Below are 19,579 nucleotides of genomic sequence, written 5' to 3'. Positions count from 1 at the left end.
TACCTACCTTACTACCCAAGTAAGAGCTAGGAGAAATCAGCTTCTATTAATGATCATCAGGATTAGAAATCCGGCCCAAGGAGGGCTGTCCAGGAACCTTTAAGTCCCTGCCAGTAGCAGATGGCAGGTGCATCCCTGTGGGGGAACCAAGCAGTAGAGCCTTCATAAAGGAACTCACTTCCCTCGAGACCATGGCTTCTAATTCTTAGCCTTTTTTGTAACCAGAATAGAAACTATAATCCTTGTGTAATTAAAAATTAATTTCGGAGGACTTTCCCAGAGGTTAGGACTTCATCTTCCAGTGCAGGGGTAGCTGATTCGATCCCTGGTCAGGGAGCTAAGATCCCACATGCCCGCCAAAAACCAGAACATAAACAGCAGAAGCAACATTGTAACACATTCAATAAAGACTTTGAAAATGGTACACATCAAAAAAATCTTTAAAAATTAATTTTTTAAATCATGCATACATAAAACAGTGTTTGTTCAGTTCAGTGTTACCAGGCAGTCATGTCAAGCCCATCTTAAAGAAAAGGTAATATTTATGATTGAGATCTCACTAAGAAAAATGGGAAATGCTCCTGAAGGATTGCAATTTATCTTTTATTGACATATCGGAAGTATCTAAATAGTTCCATTATATGGATTTTGGTACATCCTTGAGCACATTGTCAGCTTGAGACTAGGATAAAACATTGTAGAGAACCAGTTCAGAATGGTACGTCTAAAGTACCAAGACACATCAAAGAAGAAGGTCAGACAACACCTGCATTTACTTGATGAAATTCTAAGAGAATGGACAATGGACTTAAACCAACAAACAAATGCTTTGGAATGTTTAGAAATTGAATGCAAACCCCAGACATGAGACTTTAGACTCACATTCTATGATATATTTTGATAAACATTTCAGAGAATCTTACATAGGCGAGTTATTGAAACTACAGTTTGCAACTAACTTCTGTAGTGATCTAGGTTCCCCCAAATCTCTGATCTAGAAAGCATGTTTGAATCTAAATATGCTTTTAAAAAGCATTCCTGTGAGGTTTGTTAACACAAAGAAAACTTCCCATTTATGCATTAACCATAATCAAGTATTGCAGTGGTTCTACTAGTTTGGAATAGTCTAATTCAACTACCGCGTCATCAGATAGTGATAAACAGTACTATTGTAATGACTGTCTAAAGGCTAATGGGAAAGTCCCGACTGATGGATGCAGGCAGTAAGTGGCATGAGCATACCTGCTCTTACCCACCTGTGCAATGGACAGGCTATTCCGAATGGGCAACTCATTGTGGGTAGTGTTTTGCCTAAGCTAATTGCTATGAATGTGCCACAGTCACTATTTTGCATAAACTAGGCTTTCAAGTCTTAGCTAAAGGTTTAGAAAAATTCTCTTACGCAGTCTCGCTATCCCCACAGTTAGATATTACTAGCAGAGGTTAGTTTTAACTGACACTAACAACTACTAGAAAAGTACTTAAAGTGTGCAGTGTGTGTGTGTGTGTGTGTGTGTATGTGTATCTTTAATGAGCTGCTAAGATCAATGGTTGTCTGTCTGGTTCTCTCTTTAATGTATCAGAGTGGTGTTGCTTGCCTGTAATCATGTCCACTTGGTAAGAACTATTCTCATCTGAGGATTTCCCAGGTGGCTCAGAGGTAAAAGAATCTGCCTGCCAATGCAGGAGATGCAGGTTCAATCCCTGGGTCGGGAGGATTCTCTGGAGAAGGAAATGGCTACCTACTCCAGTATTCTTGCCTGGAAAATCCCATGGACAGAGGAGCCTGGAAGACTACATTCCACAGGATCTCAAAGAGTCAGATACAATTTAGCAACTAAACAACAACATTCCTATCTAAATGGTGCTGAGAAGCCTATGGGATGTCCACATTCAACCAAGTTCATGAGCCCTGGGTTTCACTAGCTTATGTGCAATGCTTCTCATTTTCTTTCCTCGCTGCAAAGCACAAGAGGCCATTGGCACTCATGTCAAGAATCCTACAGACCCACATTGTATGTTAGTCACCTTCCTGCCTTTCAGTTAGTGGGACAGCCTCGCCGGCCAGCCAGCCCCTCACCCTGTGCAGTTCGGTTGTTCTTGACATACTCCTACCACGTATGCAATCGTTCTCCTAGAGCAGTGCTGATCATCTGAGGCAGTATTGCCTCCAGGAGATGTCTGGCCATGTCTGAAAGCACTGTGGGTTGTCACAGTATGGGGGGAGGTTGCTGTTATCTAGTGGGTAGAGGCCAGGAATGCTGCTCAGCAACATGTAGTACACACACAGTCTCCCACAGAAAAGAATCACCCAGCCCAAAAGGTCAACAGTGCCAAGGTTGGGTATGTGCCTGCCCTAATGGAATTACTGATAAACAAATACTTGGAGTATTTATAACCATCATTAGCACTTTTGATTGGGATATTCAGATACATTTCTAGAGAATACCCTTATAGAAATGGTCTGATCTGCATAGCTTCTATGGCAGAATTTTTTCACTTTACAAATGAGTTTGGGACTCAGTATTTATAGAACCCATGAGAATCTCAAGGGGTCTTTGAATATTTCACCTACAGTCTGCTTCACTTCTGTGTAGGGTATTTGGTATTATTTTGAGACTTCAGAGGTCTGAAGGAGTATTTGAAATCAGCTACCTCTTATTTTCATTGTTATACAAGTTAATTTTGGGTTTTATATCACAGAATTTAAACTTTGTAAAAACTGAAATATTATCAGATCAATGGAATTGCACCTATGTACCACCAAGAGTGGGATATAACACTTTTTCACCATCTCTTGAAACTCTCCTTGTGTGCCTTCCCATTCAGTCCCAGTCACAAAGGTGGCTACTTTCTGATTTTTTTTTTTCACCACAAATTAGTTTTGTTTGTTCTGGGACTTTATATAAGTGGAATCCTTTGGTTTGTACTCTTTTGTATCTGGCACCTTAATACAGCATAATGTTTTAGAGATTTATCCACCTATGTAAAAATATTCTCCTGTTAATGAACATTTGGGTTGTCTCTCTCTCTCTCTCTTTTTTTTTTTTTACTATTTAGTAAAAGCTTCTATGAGCATAGGTATAAAAGTTTCTGTATGAACTTGAATTTTTATTTCTTTTGGGTAAATGCCTAGAGTGGAGACTAGATCATACAGTGGTGTAGGTTTAACTTCATAATAAAGTACTAAACAACATTAAAACAAAATCAGCTTCATCTTATCCAATTACTCCTCCCTGTGCTAGGCACAGTTACAGGCACTTTCATATATTATCTCATTTAATTCTCACCACAAACTTGCCAGGTGAGGCATTACTAACCCCATTTTACAGATGAGGGAGTGGAGGCTTGGAGAAGTAAAGCTACCTCCTTTAAGTCTTGCAGCTGGTAAATGATGAAACAGAGACACAAACCCAAATCTCAAAGTCTTTCCTCTTTCTAGGATGTGATGCTACCTCCAAGGGACTACTGAATTTTTTTTTAACCGTAGAGAAAACCTATCTAAGAAGCACGAAAGAGAAAATACATGGGAAATAACCAGAAATAGCTTCATCTCAAAGGTGGCTACATGACACCAAAAGTGATAAATATCTGCTTCCCTTCTTGGGTTCAAACAGAGTGGCTTTAAAAGGTTGTACAGGTTATTTCTACAAATTTCCCATCACATAGATAATTCAGGCAAAGAAGAAATCAGATGTTCTTGAATTTCCCAGAAAAGTGAAGGGGAAATGACAGTGTGCATCCCTTAAAATTTTCAGGCTCCAGCTGTCTCCCCTGTCCCCTGCCTCTGACCTGAGAACCACCCATCAGCTCTACCTTGTAATATAAGTGTCTCTCAGCATCACACATTATTCTAGTTTGGCAAGATCTCACCCAGTTTTTTTTTAAAAAGAATAATAAGGAAAGACTTCTTATGGGTCTATTCTATGAGTTGTATAATATTCAGCTCCAAAGTAGCTATTAGCCCTGACTTCTTTTTTTTTCCATGAGATTTCAACACAGAACCTGAGTCAGATCAGGAGGCCAACGTGAGTTTCACTTCTGAACATGATTCATCTTTGAGGCACCAGCTACTATTACATTACAGAATTTGGGGGACATGTAGATATGATATTTGGGAACCCAAAAGTGTTTGTCACTCTGTTGCATCTGATTCTTTGCGACCCCATAGACTGTAGCCCGCCAAGCTCCTCTGTCCATGGGATTCTCCAGGCTAGAATACTGGAGTGGGTTGCCATTTCCTTCTCCAGGGGATCTTCCTGACCCAGGGATTGAACCCAAGTCTCCTGCATTGCAGGCGGATTCTTTACCCTCCGAAACACTGAAGAAGCCCAAAGGACACCCAAATTAGTGGATAAAATCTGTTGCTGAAGTTCTGGAAGAGCTCCACTCCGCTACACCAGCCAGTGCCCCCTGACATGGTTCAAGGTAGGAAGTGGATACCAGAACCTCCCTAATAGGAGAATGCAGCTTCTGTTTCCCTGGATGTAACACACATCCCCAAATTTCATAGCCTGGAGGTTGGTGTTGAGCCTCTGCCCATTCTAACACATGTTAAAGCTTCTTGTTTTTCTCTTAGGCACTTTATAAATTTATGACACATGACATACTCCAAATACCACCTTGTGATTTAAATTTTTGTTTGTTTGATATAAAATAACAGGTGTCAGCAGCTCAGATCACGGTACCTGCTGTGCGAATTTGAAATTCCAAAGGTTTTCTTCTTTGGGAGATATATATATATATATATATTTTTTTTTTTTCAATTTCAACTCTAAAACCCAGTTATTCTGAGCTCTTTCCAAGGAGCCCTATAAAACCCCAGATGTACTTTCAGAAGGGAAGCGGCAGTCTGTTTCCATCTCTTTTGAAGCAGCCACACACCAGCATTAAGGAATGATCAGGATACAGAGAGCCTGCATGGCTATGCTGGTCTAGATTACAGTACTATTCATAAACTATATAGATTTAAAACAGAACAAAACCAAAAAAAAACCTCCCTAGAAGCTTAGTCTAGGTCATGGTTTCCTCAAAGTCAGACAGTTGCTTCATCTGCTCAACTTGCATAGAATGCCTCCGGAGGAGTTTCTTTTTACTTCTCAAGTCAACTCTCTTTGGTGAGCTTGGAGCAACAGGAACCATGGATTTTAAGCCACTAGCAAGTGGAGAGGAAGGTTTGCTGCTCACTCTAATATCCGGGATAGGTGGGTTCAGGTTTACATTTAAAGGTGGGAGGAAGCCGGGCCTGGTCTGAGAAATTCGATCCAGGAGCAAGGTTCCAGAACCTCGTCTTTCTAGAAGATGGGGTGGCCTGCGGCGGGCTGAGTTGGGTGACGTGCTGGACACAGCGTCCAGGGACTCCCTGGAGCCCTGGAAGAGAGACAGGTGGGAGCTGTTGAGCTTCTTGCGATCCAGTGGTCCTTTGCCTGATTCTAGGGAGATAGGGTTGGGCAGGTCGGCCCCAGGGTGTAACTCTAAATCATAGAGGTCATTCTCCAGCCGTTTGAGGGTCATGGTGTCTTTGAGAGCAGAGGGACCCACTGGGCAGATGCCCACCTTCTCCTGGTCGATAGGGAGAGTGCCTCTTCTGGCCAGACGTGGATGGGGAGCCTGAGTCTTCTCGTAGGCTGCCTTCCATGAGGCCGATGCCGAAGAGACCGGGATCTTCACAACCTGTTCCGTGACAGTGTGGACGAGGCTGGCATCTTTGCCATCAATGCTGCTGGTTCTGGAGAGGGGGCCCCTTCTGGGGAAGGATACATCACCGATGCTCTTGACCTCGCCATCCATGCCCACGCCATGGGTCTCGTCCTGACACACGCAGGAGGCGGCCAACACAGAGGGTGCGGTCAGGCCCCAGGGCTCAGACTGGAGCCTCTTCAGCTGAGGCAGGCGGGCCTTTTTGAGATTCCCAACTTTCCGAGTAGGCGACCCAGGTTCATTAAGAGCCTTGGCAGAGTTGCAACTACTTGGATGCCCTGATTGGAGGCTAAAGAAGCCATCTTCCTTCTCGCTGGGTGGAGAGCCCAGGCCTGGAGCCTTAAGTTCAACCTCAGATGGAGAAGCACATGGGGGAGGCGACTGTCTGTCTTCCTCTTTGGGTAAAGGGGGGACATTCAGATACTGTTTGGTGGTTTTGGTGCCCGAAGACGACTTGTCTGTCGTTATGATAATTACCTCCTTGCCTTTGGCCTTGCAGGCATCCAGAAGATGTCTCAACGCATCCTTGTCATCTGCATTTATGGCATAAACCAGAGCTGAAGCCCCAGTGCGGTCCTCAAGGCTGGGGTCTGCTCCGTTCTCCAGCAGGAGGGAGACCACGTCCCCCCCAGCTCTTCGGATGCAGGCATGGATGAGGGCGGTCTTGCCAGATTTATCCTGGATGTTGGGGTCTGCCCTGTTGTCCAGCAGGTACTTGACCATCTTGGACTTGCTGATGCTCTGCTGGTCCACATGCTTGGTGATGCACGCCACCATGAGAGCCGTCTCCCCTTTGTCATTGCTTTCGTTGATGTATGCGCCGCCTTCCAGGAGGAGCCTTGTCAGCCTGAGCCTCCCAAGCCACACAGCCTTTAGAAGTGAGTTTCCGTCTGTCCTCAGTTCCGTGTCATCATCCATCATCCTGGCTACAGCTTAGGGTCTCTGGGCCACAGCAATGGTCAGACCTAGCAAGGGAAGAAGAGAGAAAAGTGTCATATATTCTATAGCTTTGGAGAAAGAAGTGAAGCCCACTCCTGTGTCCTTGCCTGGAAAATCCCACAGACAGAGGAGCCTGGCGGGCTACGTCAGACACAACTGGGCATGCACGCACACATTCTATAGCCGATCTGAGCAGCACGGCTGTTACAGAGTCTGTATACAGTCATGTCCCAGCCTGATCCCAAGTGATGCCACCTTGCTTGGTCTTGTTTTGTTTATTTATTGGCTACGCTGGGTCTTAGTTGCAACACATGGGATCTTTAGTTGCTGCATGTAGGGTTTTAGTTCCCCAACCAGGGATCAAACCCAGATCCCCTGCATTGGGAGCTCGGAGTCTTCGCCACTGGACGACCAGGGAAATCTCTAGCTTGGTTATTTAACTTTTTTGAATTTCTTCTTCAACTGTAGCCTGGAAGGGGTGGGGATGGTGATAGTAGCAGGCTACCCCGTAAAGTCATTGTGAAGATTAAATGGGATACTCTATATATTAATTAAACAAGTAACCACATGTGAAATAGCTGGCGTAATGTCTAGGAGAGAGTAAGCAAGAAAACATGCAAGCTCTTGCTGCATTGACTGCACATATTTATCACACTGCAGTTTAAGAACCTTTGTTTTTTGTCTGTTGGCATCACTAAGATCTAAGTTGCCAAAGGAAGGATTGTATCTATCTTGTTCACTGCTGTAGCCTCAGCCTTTAGCAATGACTTACACTTCATAGTGTAAGTCATAGGTTACCTCGTCAATAATGATTTAATGCACTGTTGCTCTAGGTATGTATCCAAAAGACCAGAATAAAATGCACTACAATGGAGATGGGATTGTGAATAGTTTTCATGTTCTTTTTGTTGTACTTCCTAAACCAAACATGTATCACAGTCATCACAGGGGGAAAAGATTATAAAAACAAGAACTGTCCAGCCATCCCTTTCCAGGCTGTAGTTCCCACTTCTCCAGCAGATGTCAGAGTTCTCATCCTTGACGATCAGACTAACAGACCCACTGGAATGATGCACTGCCACACCCTTCTCTCTGGCTGAGCAGACCAGAGGCAGAGGATGGACAAGGGATTGCATCTTTGCTCACCAGTGTTAGGAAATAAAGCTCATACCAGAGTTACCCCTGTTGAAGTTTGTCAAACCTGGGTTTCCTGCGTTGGTTTTCCTCATGTCGATTACCTAATTCCTGGACTTAGAGCCTCCAAAGTGGGTGTTGATTAAGAGGTCTTCCAGGAATAAGGAGACGTGGCCTCCCAGAATTGATGCCTGCCAGCCCTGGACCTCTCATGGCTGCACTCTGCCCACGAGGCCCCCCCAGGTGGACTTTTTGTCCTTTGGGCTCAGCCGAGCAGGTGTAACAATGCCTGAGCTTTCCTTCTCCTCTGATGCACACCATCCTTCCTTTTGCCCCACTCCTCTGAGAAATTATTGATCAATTTCCATTACTGTATTGTATAAAAGGGCTTCTCCAGTGGCTCAGTGGTAAAGAATCCACCTGCAATGCATGAGACATGGCAGGAGCCACGGGTTCGATCTCAGGGTCAGAAAGATCTCCTGGAGAAGGAAATGGCAACCCACTCTAGCATTCTCGCCTGGGAAATCCCATGGACAGAGGAGCCTGGTGGGCTAACGTTTCAGTTCAGTTCAGTTCAGTCAGTCATGTCCGACTCTTTCTGACCCCATGAATTGCAGCACACCAGGCCTCCCTGTCCATCACCAACTCCTAGAGTTCATCAACTCCTAAAGTTCCCAAACTCATGTCCATCGAGTTGGTGATGCCATCCAGCCATCTCATCCTCTGTCGTCCCCGTCTCCTTCTGCCCCCAGTCCCTCCCAGCATCAGAGTCTTTTCCAATGAGTCAACTCTTCACATAAGGTGGCCAAAGTATTGGAGTTTCAGCTTTAGCATCAATCCTTCCAAAGAGCACCCAGGACTGATCTCCTTTAGAATGGACTGGTTGGATCTCCTTGCAGTCCAAGGGACTCTCAAGAGTCTTCTCCAACACCACAGTTAAAAAGCATCAATTCTTCGGCGCTCAGCCTTCTTCACAGTCCAACTCTCACGTCCATACATGACCACTGGAAAAACCATAGCCTTGACTAGATGGACCTTTGTTGGCAAAGTAATGTCTCTGCTTTTGAATATGCTATCTAGGTTGGTCATAACTTTTCTTCCAAGGAGTAAGCGTCTTTTAATTTCATGGCTGCAGTCACCATCTGTAGTGACTTTGGAGCCGCAAAAAATAAAGTCTGACACTGTTTCCACTGTTTCCCCATCTATTAAAGTAATGCTCAAAATTCTCCAAGCCAGGCTTCAGCAGTACGTGAACCGTGAACTTCCAGATGTTTAAGCTGGTTTTAGAAAAGGCAGAGGAACCAGAGATCAAATTGCCAACATCCACTGGATCATGGAAAAAGCAAGAGAATTCCAGAAAAACATCTATTTCTGCTTTATTGATTATGCCAAAGCCTTTGACTGTGTGGATCACAATAAACTGTGGAAAATTCTGAAAGAGATGGGAATACCAGACCACCTGACCTGCCTCTTGAGAAACCTATATGCAGGTCAGGAAGCAATAGTTAGAACTGGACATGGAACAACAGACTGGTTCCAAATAGGAAAAGGAGTACGTCAAGGCTGTATATTGTCATCTTGCTTATTTAACTTCTATGCAGAGTACATCATGAGAAATGCTGGGCTGGAAGAAGCACAAGCTGGAATCAAGATTGCCAGGAGAAATATCAATAACCTCAGATATGCATATGACACCACCCTTATGGCAGAAAGTGAAGAGGAACTAAAAAGCCTCTTAATGAAAGTGAAAGAGGAGAGTGAAAAAGTTGGCTAAAGTTTATAGGGTCACAAAGAGTCGGACATGGCTGAAGCGACTTAGCAGCAGCTAAAGTCGCAAAGAGTTGGACATGACTGAGAACACATGCACACAAAAATTAAGTAGGAAGACAGCTGTTCTTGGCTCAAGTTGAGAGATGGATATATAGCCTTTTAAAACATTCAATATATGAATAGATACTTGTTTCTTTTTTGGGAAAAAAGTCCAATTCATACTTAAGTATATAAAGAAGAGGTACCCTTTACACCCCCTCCCAACCCTCTTCAAAGCTCCTCTTTCCCTTCAGAAGTAACTTTGATTTACAGTCTAGGATGTATCTTTCCGCTTCAGATCATTTTCTGCTTCTTCCCAATGCTCTGTTCTAACAACTCCATCTCAGTCTGATCTTGTTGCAATTGTGTCTATGTGTTCCTATGAGATTTTTCTGTAAAATTACTACCATCCAAAGATACCATATGTTAATAAGTGTATCCACAAGAAGTCTCTGTTTCTGTCTCTTCAACTCTGTGCTTCTTTCTTCAGTCTCCTACGACTTCTGTTTGTTGATTTATTTATTTTCTGACTGTGCTGGGCCTTCCTTACTGTGCAAGCTTTCTCTAGTTGTGGGGAGGACTTCTCATTGCAGTGGCTTCTCTTGTGGAGCACAGGCTCAGCAGTTGTAGTGCCCAGGGTTTAGTTGCCCTAAGGCATGTGGAATCTTACAGGACCAGGGATTGAACCCATGTTCCCTGCATTGGCAGGTGGACACCCAACCACTGGGCCACCAGGGAAGTCCTCTCCTACTGATTCTTTCTCTCTCCCTCCTCTCCCTGATGTGGCCTTTCTTTCTCTCCTGATTCTGTTGTTTTAACTCTCCTGTGGTCCTACATAGGATCATTTTACTACAGTTCCATGAGTTGATAAGCTTGTTAATCCCTAAACTCTGGGCATTTAAAGCAGAATTTTCAAGAGCTAAAGGAAGAAATGAAGAAGGGAATGGCAACCCACTCCAGTATTCTTGCCTGGAGAATTCCCTGGATGGAAGAACCTGGTGGGCTACAGTCCATGGGATTGCAAAGAGTTGGACATGACTGAGCCACTAACACACAAAGGAAGAAAAGGCAACGTGCAGTGAAAACAAGCTGTCTTCCATTCCATCCAAGGGGCCTTCATCTCTTGGCCACCCATCTTCAGCACCTGCCTGCTACGCCTGTTCTCTTTATGCTCCATCTATCTTGAAAGCTGGCCATTGCTCAACCGCCCCACTTTTTCCTTTTCTTCCTTCTAGCCCTGTTCATGTTTCTAACTATAAGCCCGCCCTGCTCTTCTTTAATTATTCATCACCTCTCAAATCTCAGCTCCAATGTTACTTCCTTTTTAATCAAGAGAAAAATCACTCAAGATGGAAGGGAGAGAGTGGAATAAAATTACAACTGACTCATATCCAGACTATATAAAGAACACCTACAAATCACTTCCTCCAAAAGAGGATACACAAATGACCAATAAGCACAGAAAACGGTGCTCAGCCTTGTTAGTAATCAAGGAAAATCAAATTACAGCGCTGTGTAGCCATAGCACTACCCCCTCCAGCGAGGCTAAAATTAGACCGACAGCATCAAGGATGCAGGAAGATGGAAGCAGGAGGCACACATTGGTGGAGCATCAGTTGGTTCCACTGAGCCAATGCCTATGCTCTGACCCAGTAATTCCATGCCTGGGTTTAGGTGTGTGGTGGACCGAAAAGCATGACCACAAAGTCCTCCCCTCCCTGTGTGCACACCACCTGCGATGAGGTCTTCCCTCTCCTCCCATGGAGAGGAGGAGTCAGCATGGGATTTGCTTTGACCAATGAAAGTGAAGTTGCTCAGTCATGTCCGACTCTTTGCAACCCCATGGACTGTAGCCTACCAGGCTTCTCCGTCCATGGGATTTTCCAGGCAAGAGTACCAGAGTGGGTTGCCATTTCCTTCTCCAGAGGATCTTCCCGACCCAGGGATAAAACCCAGGTCTCCCGCGTTGCAGGCAGACACTTTACTCTCTGAGCCACCCAATAAGATGCAGCAGAACTAACTTTGTGTGGCTTTCAAGGCAAGGCCTCAGGGGACCTTGTAGCTTCAGGATTTGCTCTCTTGGAATTTGACTGCCATGGACAGAAGCCGGAGTATCCTGCCAGAAAGGACACAAGGCATTTCAGCTGACAGCCTCAGCGAACACTGGAGTGTCCATGAGGCCATCTCAGAGCAGCCAAAGCCCCAGAAGATGGCAACTGCATAAGGGAGCTCGGGGGAGGCCAGCAGATGTTCCAATTCCAGAACTATTGGCAAAGAAGTGATCCTTCACTTAAGCCACTCATTTGGGGGATGTTTTGTTCTCGGGAATAGATTACTGATAAATATGCATAGCAAAACACGTGCAAAAATGATCCCAGGAGCCCTATTCATAAAAAAAGCCGAAACTAGAAACAATCCCTCAAGATGAAAACAGAGGGACTTCCCTGGTGTTCCAGTGGCTAAGACACTGGGCTCCCAATGCAGGTGGCCCAGGTTCTATCCCTGATCAAGGAACTAGATCCCACATGCCACAACTGAAGATCACTCATGCCACAGCTAAGACCAGGCACAGCCAAATAAATAAATACATAACTAAATTAAAATATTTTTTAAAAAGAAAATAAAGAAATGGTAGTGTATTCATACACTGGAATACTATACATCATCTTTGCATTCTCTGTCTCTCAAACACACAACATACACAACATACACAAAAGAAAAAATGTGGGTACTGCATTCCCTGGGGTCACCTTCCTCACTTGGAGTATTGATCTGGTTAACCATCTGGGTCAGCCTCCTCCCTGTATCTCTGAGCCCTTCGAGGCAGGGAAACTGTCTTTTGTCCCTCATCAGCTGTGCAATAATTTGAAAGTTGGATAAAGGGAAAGATGGAGGAAGGGAGGAAGACAATAAGGAAAGGAAGATGGAAAGGGGATATGGGTGGACCATTGGGTGGTCTCTCTCTGTGTTGCGTGTAGTGCCAGTCACATAGCTCTGGACAACCTCGAAGACTGGGGTGGAAGGAGGCAGGTAGGGAGAAAAAGAAGAAAGAAAAGGAGGGAGAAGATAGAATATCTGTGAGGTGCATCTCTCCCTTCACTTTGCATCAGTGGCTACCTCCTCCTCTGAGCTCAGGCTTGTCCCCCATCTACTCTTCCCCCAGCCCCTAAGGAGAGAGCAAGATGGAGGCTCAACATCCCAGTTGCTCTCTGAGGTCTGGGTTGTCTAGCCCATCGATAGAGGGAACTTTCTCTATCCCCAGTGAGCTACTTTTCAGGTTGTCTCTAGCCATTTTTTTCACTGTGGTCCTCCCCACTTAAATTCCTTAAATGATGAAAATGCAGGAGCTCCGTGCAAGGACAGAATCAGATCCTTACCTCATCCCTGTAGCCCAGATAAAGTGTGCTGCCTTAACGTTAACTGTTGGTGTGCTGCATCCACCTTACACTTTTCACATCAAGAAAAGTGGGTTGAAGAGATTGCAGGTCACGTGGCTCATTGACAAGAGCCTTGCAGATGATGCCAAACTCGCTTTATGTATCATCCCAGATGTATGTCCGCCTCTCCTGTCTGGGTGTTGGCTGCTCACCTTGCTCTCTTGCCCAAGTGGCCTTCGAAAGGTCTATACCTTGGTCTTAGAGTCAGGTCACCCTTGCTGTCACTGCTACAGATGGCTGAGCCCCACACCTGGGTGCCACCGACCAGGAGAAACTGACTATTGGAGAAACTGTTTCTCCATCAGCTGCCTGGAGAGATCAAGTTACTCTGCTCAGAAGTTGGTGGTGAAGATTGGCCTTTTGTAGGACAAATGTTGACTGATGGGAGATGGGTGGTAGATGTCAGGTAAATTCTTTTCCCTTTCTTCTAATAGCCTAGTTTGGGTCTGGGTGAGATCCAGTGGATTATACAATTTCCAAAAGACTGAGTAATCACTGCACTGATTGCCAAGCCATGAAGAGCTCAATAATGTATTTACTTTTCCTCTTTCCTTGCCTTGTGTTTCATTTCCCTTATTCCTACTTCCCAAGGTTTTATAACCCAATACAGTAAGTCCCCTGCATATGGATGAGTTCCATTCCAAGAGTGCATTTGTAAGTCCAATTTGTTGCTAAGTCCAACAAAGTTAGCAGAGGCACCCAACTAACATATTTGCTCTATAATACTGTACTGTAATGTACTGAGATTAAACCAGTCAATCCTGGACCAAATCAACCCTGAATATTCATTGGAAGGACTGATGCTGAAGCTGAAGCTCCAATACTTTGGCCACCTGATTTGAAGAGCCGACTCATTGGAAAAGACCCTGATGCTGGGAAAGATTGAAGGCAAGAGGAGAAGTGGGTGACAGAGGATGAGATGACTGGATGGCATCACCAACTCGATGGACATGAGTTTGAGCAAACTCCAGTAGATGGTGAAGGACAGGGAAGCCTGGTGTGCTACAGTCCATGGGGTGGTTAAAAGTCGAACATGACTGAGAGACTAAACAACGACTGTACTGTAATAGATTTATAATACTTTTCACACAGATAATGCATAAAAACAAATACCAAAAAAAAATAGCACTGTAGAGAATACAAAAGCACAACCACATGTAGAGGATACACCCACATGACAATATATGCCAGATATGTGAACTGACTTACATGATTGGTGAATGCACATTTGTGTCTTCAAAAGTTCAAAACTTGAGGCTCATATGTAGGGACTTACCATAAAGTGCTCATATGTATAGACTTCTCTGGTGGCTCAGACGGTAAAGCGTCTGCATGTTTTTGCCCCAGGCTGATACCAACTGCCTTCTTTGAAGCAGGGCTGTTTTGTGTTTAACTAAACTCCACTATAATGGTGACTAACATAATTTCAAAGGCACATGGAGTGTAAAAGAAATGCTGAAAACTAAAACATCACTAACACACACACTCAAAATATCTTTTTGATGGAGGAGATGAATGGGTGGAATTGTTTGCCTTTTTTGTCCAGAAGTGTTAGTCACTCAGTTGTGTCCAACTCTGTGACCCTATGAACTGTAGCCTGGCTCCTCTGTCCATGGGATTCTCTTGGCAAGAATACTGGAGTGGGTAGTGATTCCCTTCTCCAGGGGATCTTCCCAACCCCGGGATCAAACTCAGGTCTCCTGTACTTAGACAGAATCTTTACCATCTGAGTGAATGGGGAAGCCCAGAAACCCTTGGATTATTTCATTATCCACAAACTATGGAAGTCTTAGACTTTTGAAGCTGAGAGGAGCCATCTTGTTCAACCTTTCCCCATTTATAAGTGGGAAGTTTAAAGACAGAGATTGAGTCTTTAATCTCGCTAAATCTAGGCTCTTTCACTGCCAGGTGTTCCCAGACCTTTAGCCTGATTAGTGTAGAACAGGGTTGCATAGTACTGGGCTGGGGACTAAATGTGGTGCACAGTTCTGTATTGCTTGACTGGAACAGTGCTTTAACATTTTTTAATGGGAATGTTTTAAGATGGATTAAGCCCTGCCCTCAGTTGTGCCCAGCACCCTGTAGAAGGCCACTAGGGTTCCTTGCCAGTCCTCTTCCTCTTTGAATCACCTGCTCCCTCCTTCCTTCCCCCACTACCACGCAACCACAATTCAAAGTTACCTGAATCTTGCCACATACAAGATCTCTCGGACACTTCCTCCCCTAGTACTTCTGCAGGGGAAGCTTTATTATTCTAACTTTACAGATAGAGCCTGAAGTCCAGATGCATTAGGTAATCTTGCCCAAGAGCACACGTCTGTAAGTAGTACAGCTTTGATTTAAACTCTGTTCCTCTGATCCCAAGTTCAGAGCTCTTTGACAGAATTCTGCCTGACATATCTCTCAACTATTGCAGCCCAGATTGGAGTTTAAGAACGCTGCTCTGCCATTTGGTGTTTGTATAAACTGGGGCAAGTTACTCAAGTTCTCTTGCCTCAGTGTTCTCATCTGTAAATGGGGATCATAGACCCATTCGTGGCGGGCTCTAACAATAAAGTAACTCATGTAGAGAGCGCTTTGCACAGGGCCTTGGCACATAGAAAGCTCTCAGTAATTGTTAAAATTTGAAGAAGGTTGGGTCCACCTTTCAAAATCCAGGAGGCCACGCCTGTCAGCTGTAGTATTTGCGGAAGCTAGGGGGTATGTGTTTATACTCCACCTCTTCCTTCCGCAGTCACGGGAAGCAGTTAGAAGCGGATCAGACATTGAGTTCCACGTTTGCCTTTGCGATTCGAGAATCCTCTCTCGGGGGCGGCATTGGGTAGTCGCCCTCAGCCAGGAGCCTCGGTGCCTGGGACGGAGACGGGATGCCGGGTGTTCTCCGGGCGCCGCGCGCTACCCCGCGGGCTCTGTCCGAGGTGCTGAACGCCGCGGGCTCGGGGCGCGCAGGCAGTGAGCGCGGGTGTCCATTGTTGCCAGTACATGTGAGCATCTTCGTGGAGATGACCGAGTGTGGGGGTCAGGTGAAGCCAGGGCGGTAAGTGATTCTCCCATCATTTCTCTAAAATGCTTAGATTCGTACTCTACACAATATCTGGCACATTTTCAGGATCATCACCTCTCACCTCCCATTCATCACAGGTTTCTGCAAAATCTGAGGGCTTCGCTCCCCCTTCAGTCCATGCACAAATTCAGGCGCCTATCTCCAGGCCCGATCCACAAGCATTTCCGACAAAAATTCATCCCCCTACGCATCTCATCCCCACGCGTCAATACAAAAATAAAATATTTAAAACCATCTTCCACTCCTATCTCCCACAATTTCCTGTGATAAAAACAGATTCTTTCTTACAAACCTCCCACTCATGCCTGTGGCTAAACTGTGTGGACTTACTTCTTAGGAGCTGAAGGTCCAATTCAGGTGACCAGTGGAGACCCCCCGGGGTGCGCTTACCTGGTGGGGACACTCACCAAGCGAGGCCACCTGGCTCCGGGCCACGGGGAGTGTCATTGCTCCAGAAGCAAAGTCAGGGAGCGCCCCGCACCCCTGCCTGAGGCTGTGGGCTGGCTCGCCGTACTAAGCCGGCGCCTGGAGCTGGGGTTACCTGGGGCCTCGCGGGTCCCGTGGAATGACTTGCCCAGAACTTCTTTAGGGTTTATAAATAAAGCTTCTGCGTCAGTTCCTTCCAGTCACTCCATGCTCCTCCAAGTTGCAGTGGGAACAGGGGAGTTTTTGGTTTGTTTGTTTTTTGAGCGAAAGAAAGAAGCGTGAAAGAAAGATAAGAATTGTCCCCAGTTCTGGCTTAGGTCTCCGGCGCAACCCCAGCCCTTCAGCTGCTTCTTCGGTTCGGCTGGCTAAGGAGGAGCCGCTGCCCGCTGGCTCCTCAGAGCATCTCTCTAGCCGGGAGGCGCGCGGCTTGTGTGGGTGTGTGTGTTAGGGAGGCAGGGGGAAGGAGGGGGCAGCGGGGGCGGGGATGCTCCTACCTGCAGCCTCGGGCGGAGGCGCCGTCCACCCCACCCCCTCATCGCCAGCTCTTGCGGGATTAGACTCGCTCAACAATTTAGCTTGAGTCTCTAGGAACCCCAGAGGGTGGTGGGTGCGGATGGGGCGCGACGACCCTTGGATCTGGAGAAAGTGAAGGTACTCTCCCCAAAGTCTGACACTGCAAACCCCAGACTGGAGGAGGGATTTGAACTCTTCTTTCCTCTTTCCGCGGCTCTGCCTTGTTTCATCAACGCCTTCCAATCTCAGGATGTCTGTCCACAGAGTGGGAAGGAGAGGGAGAGAGGAGGGGGCAGGTGTGACGGTGAGACTGGGGAGAATCTGATTATCACAGAGGAGCGGTTGGATTCCATTCCAGCTCCATCCTTTAGCCCACCTCTGGCTTGTTCCTGGGACTTCCCGGAGAGCCACTCACCAACAATTTTTGCTTCCTTTATCACAAAAGTAATTCGTGACTTTTACAGGATTCAAAGCACACGGTTTGTATTTAGAAAGCAGCTGCCCCCCTCCACCTAGCCTTGCCTCTGTTCGTCCCATTTCCCAGAGGTAACCTGCATTTTTAAACCACAAACCTATTGATATGTATCATCTATTTATCTATCATTTATCTATATCTATCCATCATCTATCTATCTATATTAATCTGTGGACCTATATCTATTAATACATCCAGAGTTCTATTTTTCCTTTAAAAAAAAAAAGTCCCACATCTTCTTGAGTCAGTTTTAGTCGTTTACATTTTCCTAGAAAATTGTCCATCTCATTTTCAATTTCAAGTTCACAGGCACGAAGTTACAACTAGTATTACCTTATAGTGTTTGCTTTTCTCTGAAACTATACCCCCTTTTCATTCTTAATATTGCTTGTGTGTGTCTTCTCCCTCCCATAACCAGTTTTTTTTTAATCAAACTTGCCAAAGGGTTATCAATTTTATTGATCTCAAAAATATAACTATTCTGTCATTTGCCTTTATCACTTAGTATTTTCATGGTGTTACTACTGGAAATGTTTTCATGTGGCACCCATTACTTGTTAAGCACTGAATAATATTTGGCTGGGTTGTCTGCAAAGCCATTTCAAGATTGTGTGACCTCAAATCTGTAAGTCTTATCTTTCATGGCTTCTAGATGTCCTGTCTAGCTTAAGGAGACCCAGAATCACAAGAGGAATTACTTAAGAGTTCTAGCAGCTTAGAACTTTGCTGTTATTGTTGTTGTTGACGACGATGATGTTGTTCCTTAGGTTATCTCTTCATCTGGAAATTGTACCTATATATAGGGTAGGGCAAGGATTTGATGAAGGCTGGAAGTCAACTGTCCTAACACCAAACCTGATTAGTCCATCCTCTGCTTACTGATTCAAAATGCCATCCTTAATTATACCATGCATATATTTCCCCAACAAATTTATCTGGTCGATATATGTTCTTTTATAAAAATACAGTTGAATTAAAATTACTAATTTTTCTTAGGGCTTTTATGAGGCATCTATACTGATAAATAAAATTATTTTTTTCCTTTTCAGGCAATGGTGGGGTTCTCATCAGATTTGACACTAATTTATGCTAACTTTCTAGGATGATTTTGAAAGCATACTGGTTTTTCCTACACATTGGTGTTTTTAAATTATATCTATCTGCTCATTGCTGATTTAAAGAATGCATCTATAAATCAAGCTGGGCTTGATGGATTGGAAGGGTAGATCTTTAATTATTCTTTCCAAACTTATTGGTAAGTAATAGAGTATTCATTTTCTCATTCCTCTTGAGTCAATTTTGGGTGATTTATATTTGCTTAAAAAAGTCCATCTCATTTACATTTTCAAATTTATTGGCATGAACTAATAGATAACCTCAGAATTTGTCATCTCCTCTGAATCTGTTCTTCTTTAAAGTATCAACATTTATTTATTTTTGATTAAAAATTATTTTGATGTGGACCATTTTTGAAGTCCCTATTGAATTTGTTACAATATTGCTTTGGTTTTATGTTTTGGTGTTTTGGCCTCAAGGCATGTGGGATCTTATCCCCAACCAGGGTTCAAGCCTGCACCCCCTGCATTGGAAGGCAAAGTCGTAACAACTGGACTACCAGGAAAGTCCCTGAATCTGTACAGATATTCCTTTTTTCATTCCTGATATTTCATCCCTGCTTTCCCCCTATTATTCTTGGTGTCTTTAGCGAATATTATTCTGCTGTGGTCAAATTGTAGGATCTATGTAATTTCCACTTTGTGGCTTATTAAATGACCAATTTAAAAATACTCAAAGAGCATTTTTCCTCAATGGAGAAAATAATCTACTTTCCGTGTTTTTTGATACAAACAACACACGTTCAGTTCAGTTCAGTTGCTCAGTCGTGTCCAACTCTTTTCGACCCCATGGACTGCAGCACGCCAGGCCTCCCTGTCCATCACCTACTCCTGGAGTTTACTCAAACTCATATCCATTGAGTTTGTGATCCCATCCAACCATCTCATCCTCTGCTGTCCCTTTCTCCTCCCACCTTCAGTCTTTCCCAGCATCAGGGTCTTTTCAAAAGAGTCAGCTCTTTGCATC

At 44.6% G+C, this 19,579-nt stretch overlaps 1 protein-coding gene across 1 annotated transcript; it reads right to left on the bottom strand.

Annotated features, from left to right (window-relative positions):
* Positions 1 to 582: 582 nt before the first annotated feature.
* Positions 583 to 16,909, bottom strand: ANKRD34C (ankyrin repeat domain 34C). The gene is made up of 2 exons (XM_070775238.1): positions 16,474 to 16,909; positions 583 to 6,665 (listed from the first exon to the last, which is right to left on the bottom strand). Exon 2 carries the CDS (start codon positions 6,619 to 6,621, stop codon positions 5,014 to 5,016), a length of 1,608 nt encoding a protein of 535 aa, XP_070631339.1. The 5' UTR covers positions 6,622 to 6,665; positions 16,474 to 16,909; the 3' UTR covers positions 583 to 5,013.
* Positions 16,910 to 19,579: the final 2,670 nt, after the last annotated feature.

Source organism: Bos indicus, chromosome 21 (assembly GCF_029378745.1).
Source record: "Bos indicus isolate NIAB-ARS_2022 breed Sahiwal x Tharparkar chromosome 21, NIAB-ARS_B.indTharparkar_mat_pri_1.0, whole genome shotgun sequence".
Lineage (NCBI taxonomy): Eukaryota > Metazoa > Chordata > Mammalia > Artiodactyla > Bovidae > Bos > Bos indicus.
This window is presented reverse-complemented; position numbering and strand designations above follow the sequence as displayed.